The sequence below is a fragment of the Talpa occidentalis genome, unplaced genomic scaffold (genome assembly GCF_014898055.3).
Source record: "Talpa occidentalis isolate TD23 unplaced genomic scaffold, MPIMG_talOcc4v2.1 talOcc4.6, whole genome shotgun sequence".
Lineage (NCBI taxonomy): Eukaryota > Metazoa > Chordata > Mammalia > Eulipotyphla > Talpidae > Talpa > Talpa occidentalis.
The window spans coordinates 112,124,104-112,145,148 of record NW_023604972.1 but is presented as its reverse complement, the minus strand read 5'-3'; the positions used below and the strand labels follow the sequence as shown (position 1 = coordinate 112,145,148).

General features: G+C 39.7%; 2 protein-coding genes across 2 annotated transcripts in view; one reads left to right on the top strand and one right to left on the bottom strand.

The window, feature by feature from the left end:
- Nucleotides 1-15,819, bottom strand: part of DHX29 (DExH-box helicase 29) — a 42,252-nt gene extending 26,433 nt beyond the window's left edge. The window contains 8 exon segments of the mRNA XM_037530801.2: nucleotides 1,113-1,268; nucleotides 2,077-2,203; nucleotides 4,165-4,290; nucleotides 7,303-7,448; nucleotides 8,153-8,282; nucleotides 9,608-9,721; nucleotides 10,902-10,975; nucleotides 15,242-15,819. Of these exon segments, the coding sequence (XP_037386698.1) occupies nucleotides 1,113-1,268; nucleotides 2,077-2,203; nucleotides 4,165-4,290; nucleotides 7,303-7,448; nucleotides 8,153-8,282; nucleotides 9,608-9,721; nucleotides 10,902-10,975; nucleotides 15,242-15,425 (1,057 nt within the window). The 5' untranslated portion in view covers nucleotides 15,426-15,819.
- The window catches only part of MTREX (Mtr4 exosome RNA helicase), a 76,268-nt gene continuing 70,952 nt past the window's right edge, over nucleotides 15,730-21,045 (top strand). The window contains exon 1 of the mRNA XM_037530800.1: nucleotides 15,730-16,033. Coding sequence (XP_037386697.1) covers nucleotides 15,900-16,033 — 134 coding nt within the window. The 5' untranslated portion in view covers nucleotides 15,730-15,899. The remainder of the gene's footprint in view (nucleotides 16,034-21,045) is intronic.

The following is a 21,045-nucleotide window of genomic DNA, read 5'->3' as shown; positions in this document are numbered from 1 at the left end:
AGCCCAGCACTCAACCGCTGCGCCACCAGGGGAGGCCCTGAATAGTGCTGCTCTTAAAGTCTTTTCCACCTTAAACTTCCAATGTACTGTCCCTCTCCTTAAGAGGCTCTTTCCACCAACTCCTCAGCAGGCGTTATAGTGTGAGCATATGTTAGAACTGAGAATAAGTCATTAGTAAGGTTTTCCCAATCCAAATTAGGTCCTTTGTTAGCTCTACTACTAGAAAACAGTTTCTTTCCCTGACAGCGTACATCACAATCTGTAATTATGTATTGTGCATATTCAAAGTGTACCTTCCCTACTAGACTGTACATGTGAAGAGAGCAGAGACAAGGTTATTTTGTTATTGACTGTACACATACACCTGACCCTGTGACCAACAAGGATTTCATAAGTATGAGTGGAAAGAATAATTTATAGGATTAACAATTTAGTGTGAGACTCACTGACTATAATAAGGCTATAAATATTAAGCTAGTTATATTAATAATTTACTTGGGAACACAGCAGCACACAAGATTCTATGTATCTGGTGAATGGCAGACAAAAAGACAAGCTTGGAAAAAGATGCTGTTTGAGTTAACCCTGAAGCACAGGAAAGGTTGGTCAAGTAATAACAGGACAAGCAAAGTCATAGCACCATGAACAACTGCTTTTGTTTTAAATGTCGTTGCTGTACTGCTCAATCCTTAGGCTAAGATCAAGTGTAAATGTAATGGCTATAGTACACAGCTGGGAGGTTAAGTGGAAAGGTTAAGGTGAAGGTTAAGAGTGTGGTTGAAAAGCAAAGGCTCTTCCATACCAGGAAACAAAGTTCCAACTTGTGAGTGATTGTTTCTAACAGAAAACCTATATTTAGACCTGTGTTATGCAAAGATAATTCTGGCAGGAGTTTTGAGGAAGGACTGGGCAGAAACAAGGCCGAAGCACTGTTAATTACAAAATGCTAAACAAGTTAGAATTATTACTTTTCCAAGACAGATTGTGGAAGCATAACTTTACTTTTATCTTACATAGTTTAAGAGACTGCAAAGTAACAATTTCTCAACTATATGTCCTTGACATTTTACTATTTATAGATTATACCCCGGAACACATTTCTTTTATTTTACCTTTTTCTTCAGTAGCAGCTGCTGATTTTTCAAATAAATTAAAGTTCAAAGCACTTTCCCCTTCTGTGGCTACAGAAGGCTTTTTCCTTTCATTTTGTTGTTGTGAAATCTTTATAGCTGGATTGAATACTGGATGGTCTTCTAAAGTTTCCATTTCTACCAAGAAAAAACATGATGCTAGTTTTTTTTTCATTATAAAAATTTTATTAGTTGAGGGAACAGATATTTACATAGTAAAGTGATACAAGCCATCTAAAAAACATGATGCTAGCTTTAAGCAGTGATTTTTAATGCTTTTTTACTTTTCAAAGGTGGTTCCAAAAATTCCTTCTTTTTCCCTTATAATTACTTATTTACCACTCCTACTGGGAATTTGTGCTAGACGTCACAGGCAATTTATTTCCACATCATATACTAAAAATTTTTAAGTAAATTGTTTAACAGATGTAGAAGGGTCTGGGAAAACATCTTTATTAGAAACAAATACTCATGGAATTATAATCACCTCTCCTTCTTAAATGGAGGGCGTATTTTATGGCATATACCAGAGGTTGACAAACCATTGTCTTTAAGAAAAATGCAGCCCTGAGGCTATTTCTATATGGCCTATGAGCTAAGAATGATTTTTACCTTTTTAATTAATTAGTTGAGGGAAAAAAGGAAGTATTTAGTGATGTGAAAATTATGCAAATTCATATTCCAGTGTCCATAAGTAAAGCTTTCTGAGAACATATTCACTTATGTATATGTATTGTCTATGGCTGCTTTTGTGCTGTGATAGTAGAGTTGAATAGTTGACATATGGTCTGCAAAACCTACAATATTTACTATTTGGCTTGTTACAGAAAAAGTTTGCCAATCCTGGATTGAAACTGTTAGGAAAGAGCAACCATATTAATCCTTCCCAACCTAGGAAGGATTATAAAGAAAAGACATTCCTACATCTAAGAATTTTAGTGTTTACCTCTTTGAAATTTCCTTATTTTTTCTTGAGCTTCTTTTTGGCCTTGTTTGTTTTTTTCTAGTTTAAAGGTAGTTGCTTGCTCCTTTGCATCCAGAAGTTTTGCAGCAAGTTGCATGTACCTTTCATTCTGTTCCCAATAAAATGATGAGAAAATAAAAAGAGCAAGATTAAATTGTTTTTTTTCAATGTATGATAGCAAACTTTTTTTTTTTATATCATACCCATTGATCTAGCAAATCTGCTTTTAGGAATTTTGATAGAGAAACAATACCAATGTGCAGATTTTCGGGTACAGAGATGTTTACTACAATACTACAATACTAACTGAAAAGGAAAAATTGAAAATTAAGAGTGTTACATCTCTACAGAAAAAACTAGTCAGTTACTAGGGGCAAAAAAAGGTAGCATAATAAAAAAAACCAAATCAAACTACAGAATAAAAAATATAAGTTCATTGCTATAAAAGAAAATATTTTACAAATACACATATTTAAATAAATATATGTTAACATACGCATTATTTTTATAATATAATTTTGAGTATAATGCTTGTAAGAATACTTGTATGAAAGTTACCTTCCTATAACCTGTATCTTACAGATGATAGTCAGGACATTTGAAAAAAGTGTTTATGGGGAAAATAGGTATTATAAAATTGAAGGACTTAGCTCTGCTAAGCAAAAACTAGACAGAGTTTAAAGTTTAACTTAAATCACTGTTTTTTCCCCCCTTTAGATTAGGTTAGTAAGGGACAGCAGATGAGGAACATGAAAGCATGAGACAGAGAAGATGAGGGTATCTGTGATGCTGCTGTGGAACAAAACTTTTACAATGAGTAAGGAAACAACTAAGGGAAGTACATGCAGTTGAATTTTATGAGCATTTTGTATAGAAGCAATGATGTATTACAGTGTAACAGCAGAAGGGATGGCAAGCTCTTCAAATTCACCTAAATCACACTTATCCTTTTGATTTTTCTTATCTGTAATACTGATATAACACGATTTCTCCTTTTCTATAGTAAATCACCAATTTCTATTGACTTTTGCTTTAAATATCTCTTCCTTTCCAATTTCCGATTTGAAACCTTAAATTTCCCTCCCACCCTTACAACCTAAGAAAGTGCAACAGTCACCAAAATGGCATTCCTATCATTTTTAAATTACCTTGAACATTACTGTGACCTAAAGTATCAAATTATTCTTGTCAGTCACCTAACTCCAAATCCCAAGTAGCTCTTCACAATCTATAGGTAAAGTTGTTAAATTCATTTTCTGGGAATCAGAATCTTCTAGTCTCAGCTGAACTCTCCCAATTACTTCTGTCACTACACTTCCACACATTTTATCCAGTATATATGCTAATCTATTGTTTAATAACAAAAAGGCCTCTTGCACAGTACCACATCTGTTCACTCTATTTCACTCATGTGGACCAACTTCCTGTCCTTCATTGCCTATGTACATCCTATGTACCCTTCAAATCCTACTTCTTTTTTTTTTTTGATTTATTTGTTTATGCATACAAGAACTGGGGTACAGGCCAGAGGTGCGGTGTGTGTGTGGGGGGATTCACCAGAGACAGAGTAGGGAACAGAACAGACAGATCTACTGAAATACACTGCTGAGTGGAATAGCAGGTGAGATATGAGAGGTCTGCTGCTCCAATGTGGATTAGTGCCGTGGCTGGGGATCTAACTCATGCCATAGTGGCTAGGGATAGCTTGATAGCACTGAGACTTTAACCCCTGCAACACTGGTAGGGGTGGGTGTGTGGTGGCGGTGGAGGGAGTAGGGGGAGGGGGCAAGCCTTTTGCCTTTTATTACCAAAGAATTTAGCATATTTCTTACACATAGCAATCATTTGATGATTACCTCTTTAAACTTAGAGAGAAATGTAATTAACATCGATCTAGCAGTTATTTCGTGTCATGCTTGTTCCTAAATGTTATTTTTGTTTGATCTTCATATTAACTCCTGGAGGTAAATATTGCTGCAATTTATAAATAAGGAAAACTAAGGTTCAGAAAAAGTTAGGGATTTTGCTAAGAAATATCCAGTTAGAAGTCTAATAGAAATTTCTACTCACGGGGTCAAATTTTTCCTCCTCTAAACCTCCAGAGTTTTCACTCTTTTCTTCCTCACTTTGTTGTTCAGCATACCGCAAAATCCATTCTTTCATATTTACTTCCATATTTTTTTCTTCCTTTTTTGGCTAGAAAGAAAAAAACAAATATCTGAAAAATCAAAGTTAGAAAATGGTGTCAAAACTCTCGGGTGTCACTGCTTTTACAACATCTTCATACTCAAATACAGCAGAACCACAGTCTCAAAATCAAATGCTTTATTGTTCAGTAAAGGATAAATGAATTGAATTCAACATTACTTTAAGAGGTGTAAGCTTGCATAACCCAAGGAATACGTTTACATAGAGACAAAAAAAGAACTACTTATGAAAAAAAGTTCAACATCTCTTGTAATCAGGGAAATGCAAATCAAAACTACCATGAGATACCATCTTACACCAGTGAGAATGGCACATATTAAAAAAACTAGCAACAACAAATGTTGGCGAGGATGTGGAGAAAAAGGAACTCTTCTGCACTGTTGGTGGGAGTGCAAACTGGTCCAACCACTATGGAGAGCTGTGTGGACATTTCTGGACCTACTAAACATAGAGCTTCCATATGATCCAGCAATTCCACTCCTAGGTATTTACCCAAAGGACACAGAAACATCAATTCCAAAGAGCACCTGCACCCCTGTTTATACAGCACTGTTTACAATAGCTAAGCTTTGGAAACAGCCCAAATGCCCAAAAATAGATGACTGGATCAAGAAGATGTGGTACATATACACCATGGAATATTACTCAGCATTCAAAAAAGATAAACACATGCAATTTGCAGCAACATGGATGGCGCTGGAAGGGATCATGCTCAGTGAAATAAGCCAGAAAGAAAAAGAAAAATACCGGATGGTCTCACTCATAGCAGGAATCTAGAAAACTTAAATAAGGGACCAGGAAAATGAATAACTATAAGAAAGCGAAAATCAAAATCAACAAAAAACTATGAACCAGAGACACGATGGGGGGTGGGGGGCGGGGAGTGGAGGGATTGGGGTCAAAATAAGGGGGTTGCAATTGTATGGGGAATATAAAAATAAAATTTATACATATAAAAAAGAACTACTGTTATTATAAAAACTAGTGTTATTCATCCCTTTAAAAAGGTGGGTTATAAGGATGATGCTTCCATAAATATTTGTTGTTGTTTTGAGTTTTATGGAAGTATAAATAATATACAGAAATTGTACATATTCAACATATATGTTAAAATACCAGTTATATACTGATTAACATAGTGTATCATATACATAAACTCATCATTTTGATGAGTTTGTACATATGCATACACCCATGATACCATCACTACAATCAAGGTATTAAACATATCCATCACCTCCCCAACATTTCCATTTTTTTAAAAGGTTTATTTATTTATGCATACAAGAACTGCGGTACAGGCCAGAGGTGTGGGGGTGAGAGGATTCACCAGAGACAGAGTAGGGAGCAGAACAGGCATATTCACTGAAATACACTGCTGAGGGGAGCAGCAGGCGAGGCAGGAGAGGTCTGCTGTGCCATGTGGGTAGCTCCCTGGTCGGGGATGGAACTCTTGCTGCAGTAGCTGGAGATAGATTCATAGGTTGCATCTAAACCCCTTGCATCACCAGGGAGGCCCTCCATTTGTTTCTTTGTGTATGTGTGGTTGGGATTGTGGGGGTATGGTAAGAATACTTAACATGAGACCTACTTTCTGAGTATACAATACTGTCTTGTCATTATAGGCACAGCATTACACATCACCCCTCTAGTACTTTATTCATATTGTATAACTGAAACCTTTTAACCGGAAACAACAACTGCCTATTTACCCCTCCTCTCAGTACCTGGTAACCACCATTCTATTCTTTGCTTCTATGAGTTTTTCTATTTTAGATGCCTAGGTAAGTGAAATCATTTGTCTTTCTATAGTTTATTTCACTTAGGATAATGTTCCTAAATGCTTTGTAATATGAAGATTTTTAAATTATTGTGCCCAAATGGAATTGGCCATGTAATGTTTCAACCAATGGGATATTAGCAAGAGTGATATAAACAGTGGCTTGAGGGCCTCCCCGGTGGCGCAGCGGTTGAGCGCTGGGTTGCGAAGCTGCCCGCAGCCTCTGCAGCGCCGGTTCCATCCCCGGCTGCTCCCCGGCCACCAGAGGAGGGTCCCACATGGCGCGCAGACCTCTCCTGCCGCCCGCTGCTCCCCTCAGCAGTGTACTTCGGTCCTTCTGCCTGCTCTGCTCCCGGCTCTGGCTCTGGTGAATTCTCTCACCCTCCCGCGCTTCTGACTGTACCCAGTGCTTGTATAAATAAATAAATAATCTTTCAAAACAAAACAAAACAAAAAACAGTGCCTTGATAAGAATTTGTACAGTGGAGCTTTATCATATTGAAATACTTGTGCCAGAAGCCAGATGCCATATGAGAAGTCTGACCATTCTGAACCATGTGAGAAATCCATGGTGCCCGTCTAGCCCCTATAGAAGGCTGTAGTCAAGTGAGTAAAGTAACCATTTTGGATATTCTAGCACCAGGTGATACCTAATGGGCAGAAGAACTGTCCAGCTGACACCAGCCCAGACTGCAGAATCATAAACAAGTGGTGGTTTAAGTCACTACTTTTAAAAGTAGTTTTTGATGCAGCAATAGATAACTGTAACAATGATAGAAAAATCTGGTAAACCAGTAGGTTATTTTCTTTTTTTAAAAGCAATCTTTTTAATTTTTTTAAAAAGACTTATTTATTTATTTATACAAGCACTGGGTATAGTCAGAAGTGCAGAAGGGTGAGAGAATTCAGCAGAGCCAGAGAGGAGAGCAGAACAGGCAGACTGACGGAAGCACACTGCTGAGGGGGGCAGCGGGTGGCAGGAGAGGTCTGCACGCCATGTGGGACCCTCGCCCGGCGGCCGGGGATCGAACCAGCGCTGCAGAGGCTGCGGGAAGCTTTGCAATCCAGTGCTCAACCGCTGCGCCACCGGGGAGGCCCACCATTAGGTTACTTTCAATTAATAGAAATGTTTTAGTAATTCAACATTTCTGCTTTCATGAACTATTATATGTACTTCAATTTGATTTTATATAATTTTAAAAGTTTAATTCATAAATTACCTTAATTTTAGGGTTTTCTTCCTGACTTTTGGTTTTAGATCGCAACGGAGGTGAAAAAGTGGCTTGTATTTGAGGAGACTGGAATTTTGGTCTAGTTTTAGGCTGCTGTTCTTCAAATTCCTGACTGAATCCTTCAGGAAGTGCATCTTAAAAGAAATTGGGATGAAAATAAATATGCATTTGATACATAAAACACAAGTATTTATTAAACATTCACATAAATTCTGCCTTGACAAAGTGCATCCACTTTTCTTCCAACCCTTATCTCCTAAGAACAGAAATCCTAGAATGAACCTGCTTTTGTCGTCAAACTAGCAGTGGAATACTCACACGGTATTAGCTAGGCCACCTCTGTTTGATCTTTTATTTCACACTCAGTATGTTAGGTTCTTAAATTTTCATAAAAAGATCTTATAACTCTTTGGTTGCCTTATCGTATAAAGTAGTGTCCTTAATCAGCCATATAAGCAATTTGCATTCCAGGTTCTCACCAAAGTTTACAATCTGATCCTCTGTTTAATCAATATTATTAATTCAAAGCCAGATGGCCCTAATTTCCAACCCAAAAGTAGGAGACACAGCATAAAATGCAAACTTTGAGCCCTCATATTACAAGTATCACAAAATGTCAGCTAACAACTGAAAGTAAGACACAGAAATACCTTTGTAATAGACATACCAGCTCTAAGAAGAATATCCTATAAAGGTTAAGAAAATTCTAAACATAAAATAAATTCTAACACAATATAAAAACTTCAGGGACAAATTTAAAACTTGATACTAGTATCATATACACTGACATTTTTCCAAAAGGTTTAAAAACAAAGAATTTTATGACACCAATGCTTACCATCTGAAAGGTTTAAACAGAGCCAATCCAAGGCAGAATGAAGATCACCTCCATGTAAGAGTGTGTTAGTCATGGCATCTTCAATGTCCTTAGTCTTAAATGAAAATGCTTGCAAAGCCATGTATAAATCCTATGGAAGGGAAATGGTAAAAAAAAAACCTTTGGTCAATTCTCTCTTCTTTCATTTCTAATTTTATTTTCCTACTGATTGTAAACCAGAAACTCTGACATTTTAAATTATAATTTAAAAACTCTTTTTCTCTTCTCTTTTATTTCACTTAGAAGAGCTAAATGTCATTTTTCCTTTCAGTCTTTTTTCTATGATTTTGTAAAAATAATTTAACAACGTATCTTAACATCTCCCCAAGCTATTAGAAACTCTTCACCATCATTTTTAATAGTTATATAATATTCCACTGGCTAGACAGATCAAAATCTCATTATACACTTTCCTACTGGAAACCACTTAGAATGTTTTCTTTATCATAAGCAGTACTTCAATGAGCTGCTTCATACATAAAACATTTCAGTGGGCTTCCTAAAGCATATTTAGAGTTGGACAGAACTGGGTTTAAATCTAATACTGGTTACTGATCACTAATTAATAACCTCTGGCTACAACTTATGTAATCTTTTCAAGTGTCAATTCCTTCATTTGCAAAATGGGTTGAAATACACATCTTTTTAATTATTGTCATAGAAAATGTAAACAAAGTATCCACCAGAGCCCAGCACAATTTTGAAACTATAGTTTAATTTTTATATCACCATTTTAATATGTACATTTGTATCTCACACAATTCATTTCCTATTCTTTTTTTTTTTTTTAAAGATTCATTTTATTTGATTATGCATACCAGAGCCAGGGTGTAAGCCAGAGGTGTGGGGGGTGGGGGCGAGAGGATTCACCAGAGACAAAGTGGAGAGCAGAACAGGCAGATCTACTGAGATACACTGCTGAGGGGAGCAGCGGGCAAGACAGGAGAGGTCTGCCTCACCATGTGGGTTAGCTCCCTGGCCGGGGATTGAACTCATGCTGCAGTGGCTGCTGATAGCTTCATAGTGCTGAGATTTAACCCCCTGCACCAACAGGGATGCCTCTCATTCCCTGTTTTTGTAGACAGAAATGATCTATATGAAATCTCAATAAAAACTGAAAAGGCATTTTATCTTACACGTGAAGCTGCCTTTAAAATACCCCACCAAGGGGGTGGGGGTGGGAAGAGGAGGGATGAGGGTCAAATTAAGGGGTGTGCAATTGTATGGGGAATATAACCAAGATGAAAATGCATACATTGTGCAAAAATGAAAAATTATATAAAAATTATATAAAATAAAATACAAAAAAAATTGCAAACTATAAAAAAAAAAAACATGTCATGCTTTGACCTATAAAAAAATAAAATAAAATACCCCACCAAAAAAAATGAAACTTTTTAAAAGTCTTCAAAATACCTGTAATTTTTTGGCAGTAAGTCTTCCAGAAATAACTCCTTTGTCATTATTTTGTTTTTTATGTTCATTGATTACTCCAATAATTCTTTGCTCTAGTTTGTTATTAATTACCACCTGTTGAGGACAAAAAGATCACATCAATTAGAAGCTAAATTATTAAATAATATTTAGTAATTAATTATAAACAAATCCCTGACATCTAAGTCCAGAATTTCAGATGAAGTTAAGAGATAGTAACTATCATTTTTGGGAGTACCATTCACTGGACCACATTCCTACCATATATTTCAGAAAAAATGGGATATGGAAAAGCAACAATAGATGGTAAGGGCAAAAAATCCTTTTATTAAGCCTCTTGAAGCCACATGTCTCCACACTGTTCTTAGGTTACCCCTGGACAGTTATCACAAAGATAGATTCCTAAACTCTATCTTAAATATAATGAATCAAAATCTTTGGGGAGGGAGCCCAGAACTCTGCCTTACTGTAAGTCATCCCAAGTACACAGTTTGAAAGGATGGATGCTACAATAAAAAGGAGGCATATCAAACAGAAGTTAAAACTTCATAAATAGTAATAATTAGGTTACAGATTCTAGAGTTTAAAGTGACTTCTAGAGTTTGAGTCCTACTTTTTCTTATTAGCCATCTTCTGTTGTTTCTCTATTTTTAACACAAGAATATAAAAGTACCTCGTTACAAAAGTATCTTTCTGTTACCACATTTTTACAAAATGCCTACTATGAACTAAGCACAAAAGTGTATTTCAGGAATTCAGTCCAGCACAGGAAAAAATATATCAACCAATAAATTATAACCCAGCATGCAATTCTTAAAAAGGATAAACGAAGAGCTAATGAAACCAACAACAAAAATATCAACCTGGTGAATTATTAAGGACTTCACAGAAATTATATGTGACTAATAGAGAAGGGCAAGTAGGGTTTTCTAGGCAGAGAGCCCATGAGCAAAAGCCTGGAGTCACAGAATTATACAGCATTCAGGGGAACAATGAGATGTGAACTAAAATTTTAAGCAGAGTAATGGAGAGGAGGCTGGACAGCTGGACTAAGTCAGATCTAAAAGAATGTGTATGTTATGTTTAGAAGAATAGGCCTTATTTAGCCCTTCCATAATTTCTTACAGGCTCTCAACATGTGTATGATTGGATTCTATTTATTACATAATACAAATTAGTGAACTATTACAAAAATTTAAAATACCTCATTTGTTTACATTTAATATATCTTTTGTTTTAAAGGGAACATTTGTTGAGTTAAAACTTTGGTACTTACTTTCAAAATAGATTTATCCAGATTTGCAAGACCACCAGAATCATTTGCAGAATTAAAACTATAAATTTTCGGACCTGGGTAACACAGACAAAAAATAGTCAAGGCAATTTAATGATTCATATCCATTACATGATTTTAATTTTCCTCTGAAGATTGCTAAATATTTAATATTTGATTCAGCTTTTCCCCTTCACCAGATAATTCAATCTAGAAGTTAGCAACACCTCTAAATTTTCTAAAGCACTTTATTAGCATCCTGTAAGTTAACTTGTTTCTCATAAAATGAAAATACCTATTTTTTAGGTTAAACATTCATTTTTGTATTTTTTTTTTAAAGATTTACTTCTATTTATTTATGCATACAAGAACACCTCTGGATGAAGGCCAGAGGTGTAGGGAGTGAGGATTCACCAGACGGGGTGGGGAGCAAAATAGGTGATTTACTGAAATACACTGCTGAGGGGAGCAGCAGGCGAGAAAGAATAGGTCTGCTATGCCATGTGGGTGTGAAACAGTGGTGATAGCTTGATAGCACTGAGACTTTAACCTTTGCGCCACCAGGGAGGCCCCATTTTCGTATTTTTAAAATCAGATGCTTCTCTTCCTAGTATTTTGCTGAAGCAAGACCTTGCAGAGGATATTAGATTCCTAGCAGAGAAGATAGGTAATTTTGAAGAAAAAGCACATCACCCATGGTAAAAAAAGAGGTAGGAGTATCATCTTCTGTCATCTATCATCTTCTATTGACCCCAAAGATGCTATTCATTTCCTAGGGCTACTGTCACAAATTACTACAAATTTGATGGTTGAATATAATAGACATATTCTCTTACAATCTTGGAGGCTAGAAGTCCAAAATTAAGGAGTCAATAGGACCACATTCTCTCTGAAAGCGCAAGATATCTGGTGATTCTAGCCATTGTTTGTCCTGTCTGCCTCCTTTTCCACATGAGTCTTCACATCTTTCTTCCCTCTTTTATTTTTTTTAAAGATTTATTCACTTATGCATACAAGAGCTGGGGTACAGGCCAGAGATGTGGGGGGTAAGAGGATCACCAGAGACAGAGTGGGAAACAGAACAGGCAGACTGACTGAAACACACTGCTGAGGTAAGCAGCGGGCAAGACAGGAGAGATATGCTTTGCCATGTGGGTTGCTCCCTGGCAGGCAGTGGCTGTGGATTGCTTCATAGTGTGGTGCTTAACCCCTTGAGCCACCAGGGAGGCCCACTTCCCTCTACCTTTTGTGTCCAAATCTCACTCTCCTTTCTCTGGACACTGCTCACTGGATATAAGGTCTAACCCTAATTTATGACAGCTACTTTTCCTGCTGCTTAGAGAACTTTCTCCATAAGTTTCAGAAGGAGGGAGTTACTAGAAACTTGACTGGAAATAAAGATTTTACAGTATAGTAGCAAGTGGTAAAAGCATGGATTTCAAATGTATAAGTGAAAGTTCATGAAACAATGCAACAAATATAACTGACTCTCAGAAACATTTATTACATTAAAGTTGAAGCACAGAAAAACTGATTTCCTCAAGATGACTCAGCTAATAAAATAAGCATTAGCCACAATCAGTTTCTTATTATTTAGTACTTTCTTTTAGAACATTCATTTTGCATAGTGATTGTAAATGACCCATTATCACTAAGACATTTGCTTTGAGTTGTTAGTACGGGTAATAGGTGTACTGAGGAATGCTGGCTCCTTTTGATTAACGGTGTATGTCTGCAAAGGAATCCAAAACAGCCAATGGATCTAAAACACAGGGATAAAGAAGACTCATAGTAAATGGTTAAGGGGGTAAGACCTAGTCATTGTCTTCATGGAGCTCATATTCTGGTGAATTAAGCAACTAATTATCCAAATAAGCTATGAGGGGCAAATACAGGGTATCAGAGATTAAATGAAGGTGAATTGATACAATCTCAGCATTTCCTGTCTGTGAGGAAGCATACACAGAACTACCTGATTAATACTTTAAATGTGTAAACCAACTAAAGTCTCTCTCCTCTTTTTTTTAAAATTTATTTATTTATGCATACAAGAGCTGGGGTACAGGCCAGAGCTGTGGGGGGTGAGAGGATTCACCAGAGACAGAGTGGGGAACAGAACAGGCAGATTGACCAAAGTACACTACTTAGGGGAGCAGCGGGCGAGTCAGGAGAGGTCTGCTGTGCCATGTGGTAGCTCCCTGGCCTGCCAGGGGACTGAGCTGTAGTGGACAGCTTCATAGGTTGCATCTTAACCCCTTGCGCCACCAGGTAGGCCCTCTCTTCTCTTTCATATCAACAACAGTGCCTCTCTCTCAGACCATCCATACACATTGTCTTGTCTTTCTGCAATATGCCAAACTGATCTTGTCTTTCAAACTGTTCTTTGCCCTCAGTTTGAGACAATGGGTCTTCGGATTTTCCAACAGTTGTTTGCTTCAAATCATTTCATCTTTTTTTTTTAATAAGCATATGAGACTTTTTTAAGATTTTTTTTTTTTTATTTATTTATACAAGCACTGGGTACAGTCAGAAGCGCGGGAGGGTGAGAGAATTCACCAGAGCCAGAGCGGGGAGCAGAGCAGGCAGAAGGACCGAAGTACACTGGTGAGGGGAGCAGTGGGAGGCAGGAGAGGTCTGTGCGCCATGTGGGACCCTCCTCTGATGGCCGGGGAGCAGCCGGGGATCAAACCGGCGCTGCAGAGGCTGTGGGCAGCTTCGCAACCCAGTGCTCAACCACTGTGCCACCGGGGAGGCCCCAAATCATTTCATCTTAAACATTTCCTCAGGGGAGGCATGTCCCTGTTCTAAACTCAAGTAGATCTCACAATGCAGTTTATTCTTTACCAAGTCACTGTTTCCTGATCTTCACAGCACTTTTCCTGCCTTATTTGGTGACCAGTTTTCCAGTCTTACTTAGCTCTTAAGATCTGAAGTCTCAATCAGGCTTAAGTATTTTCACAAACACAAATCTTTTGGATTTATTCCTCCACTTCATAAAATAAACTTAAAAAGAGGGATCTCAGTCTGGTTTTGTTCATGGGGTATCCCCAGCACCTAACATTTGCTTGGCACAAAGTGGCTATTCAAATATTATTTGATGAACAAAGGAAATTAAAAAAAAAAGTGGAAGAATACCAAGAATTGTGTCAATAGTCATTATCCAAAAAAATTTTGATGACTGTATGCACAGTAGTAAGGCAGTTAAAGTGTTAAGAATTGCACAGCAAAATATTTTTCTTCACCTTGTAGGTAGAGGTTTGGTACCTGCCTTCTTCAGTTCACCTCCTCTCTTTCCTTACATTCTGAGTACCTCACAGGAATAAGCGCTTTCCTGACTCAAGATCTCTGCACATGTATTCCTTACCTCTGCGAAGAATATTATTTCTACCATTTTTAAGAGATGTCACCTATTCATCCTCCAGATCTCAGATTAACTGCCACACACTCATGGTCAAAAAGACCATCCATGGGCTCTCCTCCCCCCTACTAAAAATTAATTATCCTGTTAAACTCTTTCCCTTAGCTTTTCTTTTATGACACTTAACAATCATAACACAGTATACATGTGATTATTTAAGACCTGTCTCCATCACCAGAACGGCAAGCTCCATGTGTCCATTTTGCTCATCCCACCACTATAACCATGCCAAACACATAGTAGCTGTTCGATAAATATTTGTTGGATGACTATTTCAGTAACAACAAGAAGCAAATAAGCTAAATACAACAAATCGCTTACAACTGCTCATTTATTAAGTCAGCCGTGCTAGCGCCCTGATCTGCAGCAGGAACAGGTAATAATCCAAGTTATCAAACCATACTGCACTGTTAGCAAAAAAATGCATGACTGCAGTAAAGATCGCAGGCAATTTTACAATAGATTTTACCCATATTCAGCGGGTAAGTGCTGGAATCCCTATGAATATTGACTTTTCCATAACATATGTAAACACTAGATCATTGCTGAAAAGAGCAGGCAGAAAACTGGCCTGGCTCCAAAAAGAAACCCACACACTACTCTCCATATAAGCCTTGCCAGTGGAGATGATCTCTCGGGTCAGATCCCTGCCAAAGGGAGCTACTGCCAGTCTAATTTTTGTACCCGAAAGTGGAGGAGATGGGGGTTGGAGCAGATGCTAGGCTGCAAATGGGCTACGGGAGGAACTTTGGAAGCCAAGACAGCTTGGCGCTGAAACACAACGCTACTCCACGCGGCGGGCGCAGCCCCAGGTGTACAAGACTTAGAGACCCACGACCCGCCCAGACGCCCAAGCCTCTCCTTCTCCACAGGCAGCAGAGAGGCTCGGGGGCGGAAAGCCCGGGGGGCCGGAGCCCGCTCGTACCTTGCTTGACTCGGGGCTCCCTGACGTTGGAGGCGGAGGCGGCGGGAGGCGGCCTGGCGACCGGCTTCTTATTTTGGGCCTCCCCGGCGGCGCCGGCCTCCGCGGATTTGGCTCTGGAAGCAGATACGGCCGCGCGAACAGCCGCGGCGCCTGGCGCCTTGTGTTTCTTGTTCTTGCCGCCCATGCTGCAGCCGTGGCGGATGGTTGCTCGCAGTCTAGGCTCCGGAACCACCCAGCGCGGCCCCCGGGAGCTTCACATTCCCCGAGTCGCGTGCAACCGCCCAGCCTCCTCCATCCGGGTTTCTCCGGCCTGGAAGGCCGACGTCTCACTATTGGCCTGATTCACCGAGGTCCCACCTCCTCACTACTCGCTTTCCCCCCCCCCACCTCCCCGTCTTGGGTGTCTGTACCGACTGGCTCCCTAGCCGGGTACCCTCGCCTCAATTCTTTTTAGTTGCGGAGGTGCCCGCGGGCTGGGGATTCGAAAGAAAAGAGGGGTCCGAGGGAAAAAAAAATCAGGGTAAAATCCTTGGCGGCCGTGCGACTTGACTATTTTTGTCTCCTATGGGCCACTGTAGACGCTTCACTGTGCGTCACTGTTAATGCGCTCGCGGTGCATAGTGGGTAAGAGGGCTATTCGGCCGCGCAGCTCCGAAAGATGGCGGATGCTTTCGGAGATGAGCTCTTCAGCGTGTTCGAGGACGATTCGACCAATGCGACTGGAACCAAAAAAGACAAGGAAAAGGAAAAGGGGAAATTGAAGGGGCCACCTGGGTCTGCGGAAAAGGCCGGGTAAGGAGATAAGTTTTCTTACCCTTCTGAGGGAAGAAAGTACGGCTTTAGAAGAGCACGAGAAAGTGGGGTGTATTGTGAGAGGCGTCGGGAAGTGAGGGGGTTTGAGAGAATGTTGAAGAGGGAGGAAGAATGTTGATTAGGAGAAGCGGGGGTCTTGCCCTCCCAGGGCCTTCTAGGCGGCGTGGCCTTCTTCCCTTGCACATCCCGTGAACCTACGTCGCAAACTCAGCTCCTTGGTTACCCCTCCCTGTAACGTCTGGGCAGCTAAGGTAAGTCGTGGGTTCGGTACCTGGAACGTAGTCATTAATAAACGAAACGAATGACCAGTTGAATGAAGGTCTAATAAGCTTAGGGAAAGTAATTTGAATTAATTTGGAGGAGGAAAGGGCAACAGCAATAGCAGAAGGAAGGGAAATTTAAACTCGCAATTGTGGTTTTCTTGATCATAAACAGAAGTAGCAGTGCCTACCATTAGCGTTATTGTGAAGGTTAAAGGAAATACTATGTATAAAGCATCTAGCCACCTCACGCTGGCTGTCATTGAATTTACTAAGAAAAAACGTTTTTAATTTCTGGCCCCTAAACGTGCCTGTGGATCGATGCATGGACACACCAGAAAGTATACAGAATTGCTTGTAGTTGAACAAAGAAAGGCCAATAATTAGATAAAGTATGATGATTCATTATTAATGAATTTTCTCATTACATTTGTGACAACACCTGGTATATGCTTGAATTAAATTAGACATGATTTTGCTGTCAAGAGTTTTTAGTCTGGGTAAAGTGATAGAACAGTTGTACAAGGTAAAATAAGTTGTATATACAGTTAAGTAATAGAAAAGTTAAAGATATTAGTGACATCCTGAGAGCCTTACATAGAGAGAATATTCTGTATAGAGGAAATGATTCCTTATTAGTGCAGAGACGTTTTAGTTGTACAATTTTGCTTTTAATATTAAGCAGGTGTGTCTTGATTGCATTTTTAAAGACCTGTTGAACAAGGTTTTTGTGTTTTTCTTGGTGGTGGGATAAGTAAAGTGATAGTTTAGTTAATGGTGTTGGAATATATTGAAAGAGGAAAAACTCTAAGGACAAGAAAATAAATTAGGAAAGTTTTTCAATTATGTAGTTTATGAGGTTAAAAGAGACTCAACTCAGGAGGTGGCAGAAAGAAGGAAAAGGAAAGCTCTAAAATGTTGTGAAGGAGAAAAATTGGCACATATTAAGGGGAACGTGAAAATGAAGTCAAAAGAGACAAATTTTGAATTTGGATGTCAAGGAGAAGAAAATTAGGAACATTTATGGATTTTTATTTGGAAATAAAATTAATCTGACTTGAGACAACATGAACTGTTGGTAGTATATCCATACGGAATATGGAAGTTCATTGGGCAATTCTAACCATGGTTTGGAGAATTGGAGATATACATTTGGATGTCTTTTGAATTGGTCTTGGTTAAGATAGAGGTTACCCTGGGAAAGAACAGTGACACTCAACACAGAGATTAGAGAAGTAAGAAAAATGAAGACTATGAATTGTTATATAAGTAAGAATGAAACAAAGAAGAAAAATAATCTTCCTCTTTTGCTGAGTTGCAGGGAGTAATAGAGTTTTGGGAAACTTTTCTCAAAGAAAATGAGAAAGGGAGCAGTCTTTTTATTTTTTTCGCAGTCTTTTTATTTTTTTCCAGACAGAAATATTTAATGGTTGCTATAGTGTTTGAAAGGGCAACTGTGAAACTATGAAAAAGGCAATACAGTCCATACATAATGTCCTACTTTAATATATAATTTGCTTCAAAATTAGTAGGGTAAAATTAGTTCAGTTTTCAGTGTGACCACTTCTAGCTAGGCCTATTCCTATCCATGTTTTTAGGAAAAAATCTCATTTGCCTGATTCTAGCTATCGTACTATAATAATACTCATATCATAATCAGTGTGTATAGTGATTTCCATCTGACTTATGTAACATTAAGAGACCAAATCATGTAACTTCAGAGAAACTGGTCTTAAGTATTTAATACTATAGGCCAAATGGGCATTTTAAAAAATATCTTTATATTATGAGACTTGTACATATATTTCTGTTTATTTTTTAAAAGATTTATTTTTTATTTATGCATAACAAGAATTGAGGTGTAGGCCAGAGATGCAGGGGTGAGAGAATTCACCAGAGTGAGGAGCAGAACTCAAATGCACTGCTGAGAGGAGTAGTGACCCAGACAGGAGAGGTGCTGGGCCCTGTGGGTTACCTCCCTGCCTGGGGATCAAACTCAAGCAGCAGCAGCTGGTGATAGCTTGGTAGCACTGAGACTTTAACCCTTGTGCCCTAGGGAGGCCTCTGTTTTTTGTTTTTAACCAGATGTTACCATGTTATTTCTCCCTGAATACTTAAGTATGCACCTCTTACTGGTAATGACTTTCTTTTCCAGCACAACCATCACAGTCACTATTATACGCAACAAAATTTCCAGGAATTCTTAATTACTGCCTTAAAGGTGTTTTCGTTTGTTGGAATCGGGATCCAAACAAAGTCTATACAATGTTTTGGCTCAGGGCCTCTGTGGTGGCGCAGGCACTTGAGCACAGCCTCTGCACTGCCGGTTCCTTCCCTGCCGGTATATTTCATCAGTCTGCCTGTTCTGTTCCCTGCTCTGTCTCTGGTGAATCCTCTCACCCTCCCGCACATCTGGACTGAATCCCAGCTCTTGTATAAATAAAATAAATCTTTAAAAAAACAAAAAAAAAAAGTTTTGGTTCATCTATTACCTAAGTCTCTCTTTTTTTTAACTTATGCCATTGATTTTTTTGGAGTGTGTGAGAGAAACTACTGAGGAGTTTTTTACCACATTCTAAATTAGCTTTTTTTTGTGCTGTCATTTTTTTTTTTTTTTTTTTTAAGGCATTATTTATTTATTTATTTATTTATTTATTTGTTTGTTTTTGTTTATACATGCACTGGGTACAGTCAGAAGCGCGGGAGGGTGAGAGAATTCACCAGAGCCAGAGCGGGGAGCAGAGCAGGCAGAAGGACCGAAGTACACTGCTGAGGGGAGCAACGGGCGGCAGGAGAGGTCTGCATGCCATGTGGGACCCTCCTCCGGTGGCAGGGGAGCAGCCGGGGATCGAACTGGCGCCGCAGAGGCCGCTGGCAGCTTCGCAACCCAGCGCTCAACCGCTGTGCCACCGGGGAGGCCCTGTGCTGTCATTTTTTTCTTTTTAAAGATTTATTTATTTTTATACAAGAACTGGGATACAAGCCAGATGTGTGGGAGGGTGAGAGGATTCACCAGAGACAGTGGGGAACAGAACAGGCAGACTGACGACATACACTGCTGAGGGCAGCAGCAGGAGAGACAGGAGGGGTCTGCCGCGCCATCGCCTGCTGGTGGGGATCGAACCAGCACTGCAGAGGCTGCGGACAGCTTCACGGCACGGCGCTGCGCCACCGGGGAGGCCCTTGTGGTGTCATTTTATTTGCTCCTCTGTCCTCAAATATTTACCATAAACTATTCTCATGGGGAGCTGCATGGTTTGATGTAATAGCCGCTACCCACTCATAGCTGTTGAACTACTCAGAATTGAGATGTGCCGTGAGTGTGAAATACAGGTAGCACTTTCCGAGGGCTCCCGTAGCTCCAACCCACAGCTTTTACTTCCTGACCTGCAGTGGTATCTTGCCCATCAGCCATCTCACTTTAAGCTGTTTCACTCTGAGGCCTGCACCTGCATCTTATCAGCCACTTCATTCACATGCTAAATTTAGGATTCCATATCGGATCTTGTAGACATAAATCTTTTTAAAATGTAAAATATAAAATACCTCACTAGTTACTGTCTTGATTATATATTGAGGTGATAATAAATGAACTTGGTAACTTACAGCTATCAGAAATTTTAAATTACATCGTAGCTTACATTATGTTTATATATTGAACAGTGATGTAAGTTGTGGGGTAAGTGATGGTCCGGCTTTTACTGCTAGCCTCTGTGGCTATCACCTGAAGCCTTGATTGTGCTAATGCAGGGGTGCTTGGGAGCATGGGCTCAGGGCAGGCATGCCTGATCATGGGTTGACACCTGGAGTATGGTGTGGGCATGTGTAAGTTGTGCACACCTGAGCCTGCAGGTTTAGGATATAAGGGCGGCCTCACAGAGGCAGTGGCAGAGAATGAACGAGCAACATCTGGGAATGGAAACCCAGAGGAAGGAGCATATAGAGAGATTTGCAGGGGCACCCAAGTTGCTCTCTCTCTGCTGGCTTGTTTCCCCTGCATGCTATTAAGAGGCCTGTAGGGATGATGCCAAGGGCTCCAAGGTTCTCTTTTAAGCTGCCTGAACCAAAGGTGAATGTACCGGCATGTGGGGTGGTTGCAAAACAAAGCGTAGGTGTAGGGTAAGTAAAGTATCAGGCTTTTCCACCCTCCTGCCATTATATTAAATGCATGCCTGATGGCGGACACCTGGAGTAGGGTATGGGCATGCAGAGGTGGCTACATCTGGGCTGAGAGACTGGGCTTACAAGGTTGGTGTCATGGGGATGCCAGCAGAGTGAAAGAGAAGCAGATGCCAAAAGACAATGCTGGAGAGCCCAGGAAGAGTGAAGATGTGCTGGGGGCTGGGAAGCCTGCCAGACTTCCGGCACCCCTGCCTGCCGTGTACCTGGTAAACCCAATAAAAGCCTGAAAAAGCCACTGAGGGCTCCAGGACTCATCCATCACCCCTCTGCTCAAATCATATAGATCCTGCTCTGTGCCCATCTTGGCACTGCAGTAGGATTCCCTGCTTTCAGGTATTGTTGCCAAAGTGCGCCCACCACCAAAGAACCCATAGACCCTTTGTGCTACTTTCCTTCATTGTTCTCATCCCTCTCCTCCCTCCCACTCTTGTTGCCCTCATTTCATAGACAGCTTTCAAGGGCTGGTTTTTTAGTTTGGTTTTATCTGATCCTTTGTTTTATTTAGATATGTGCTTGTCAGTTATATGTATTTTAGATATATTCTTCCAC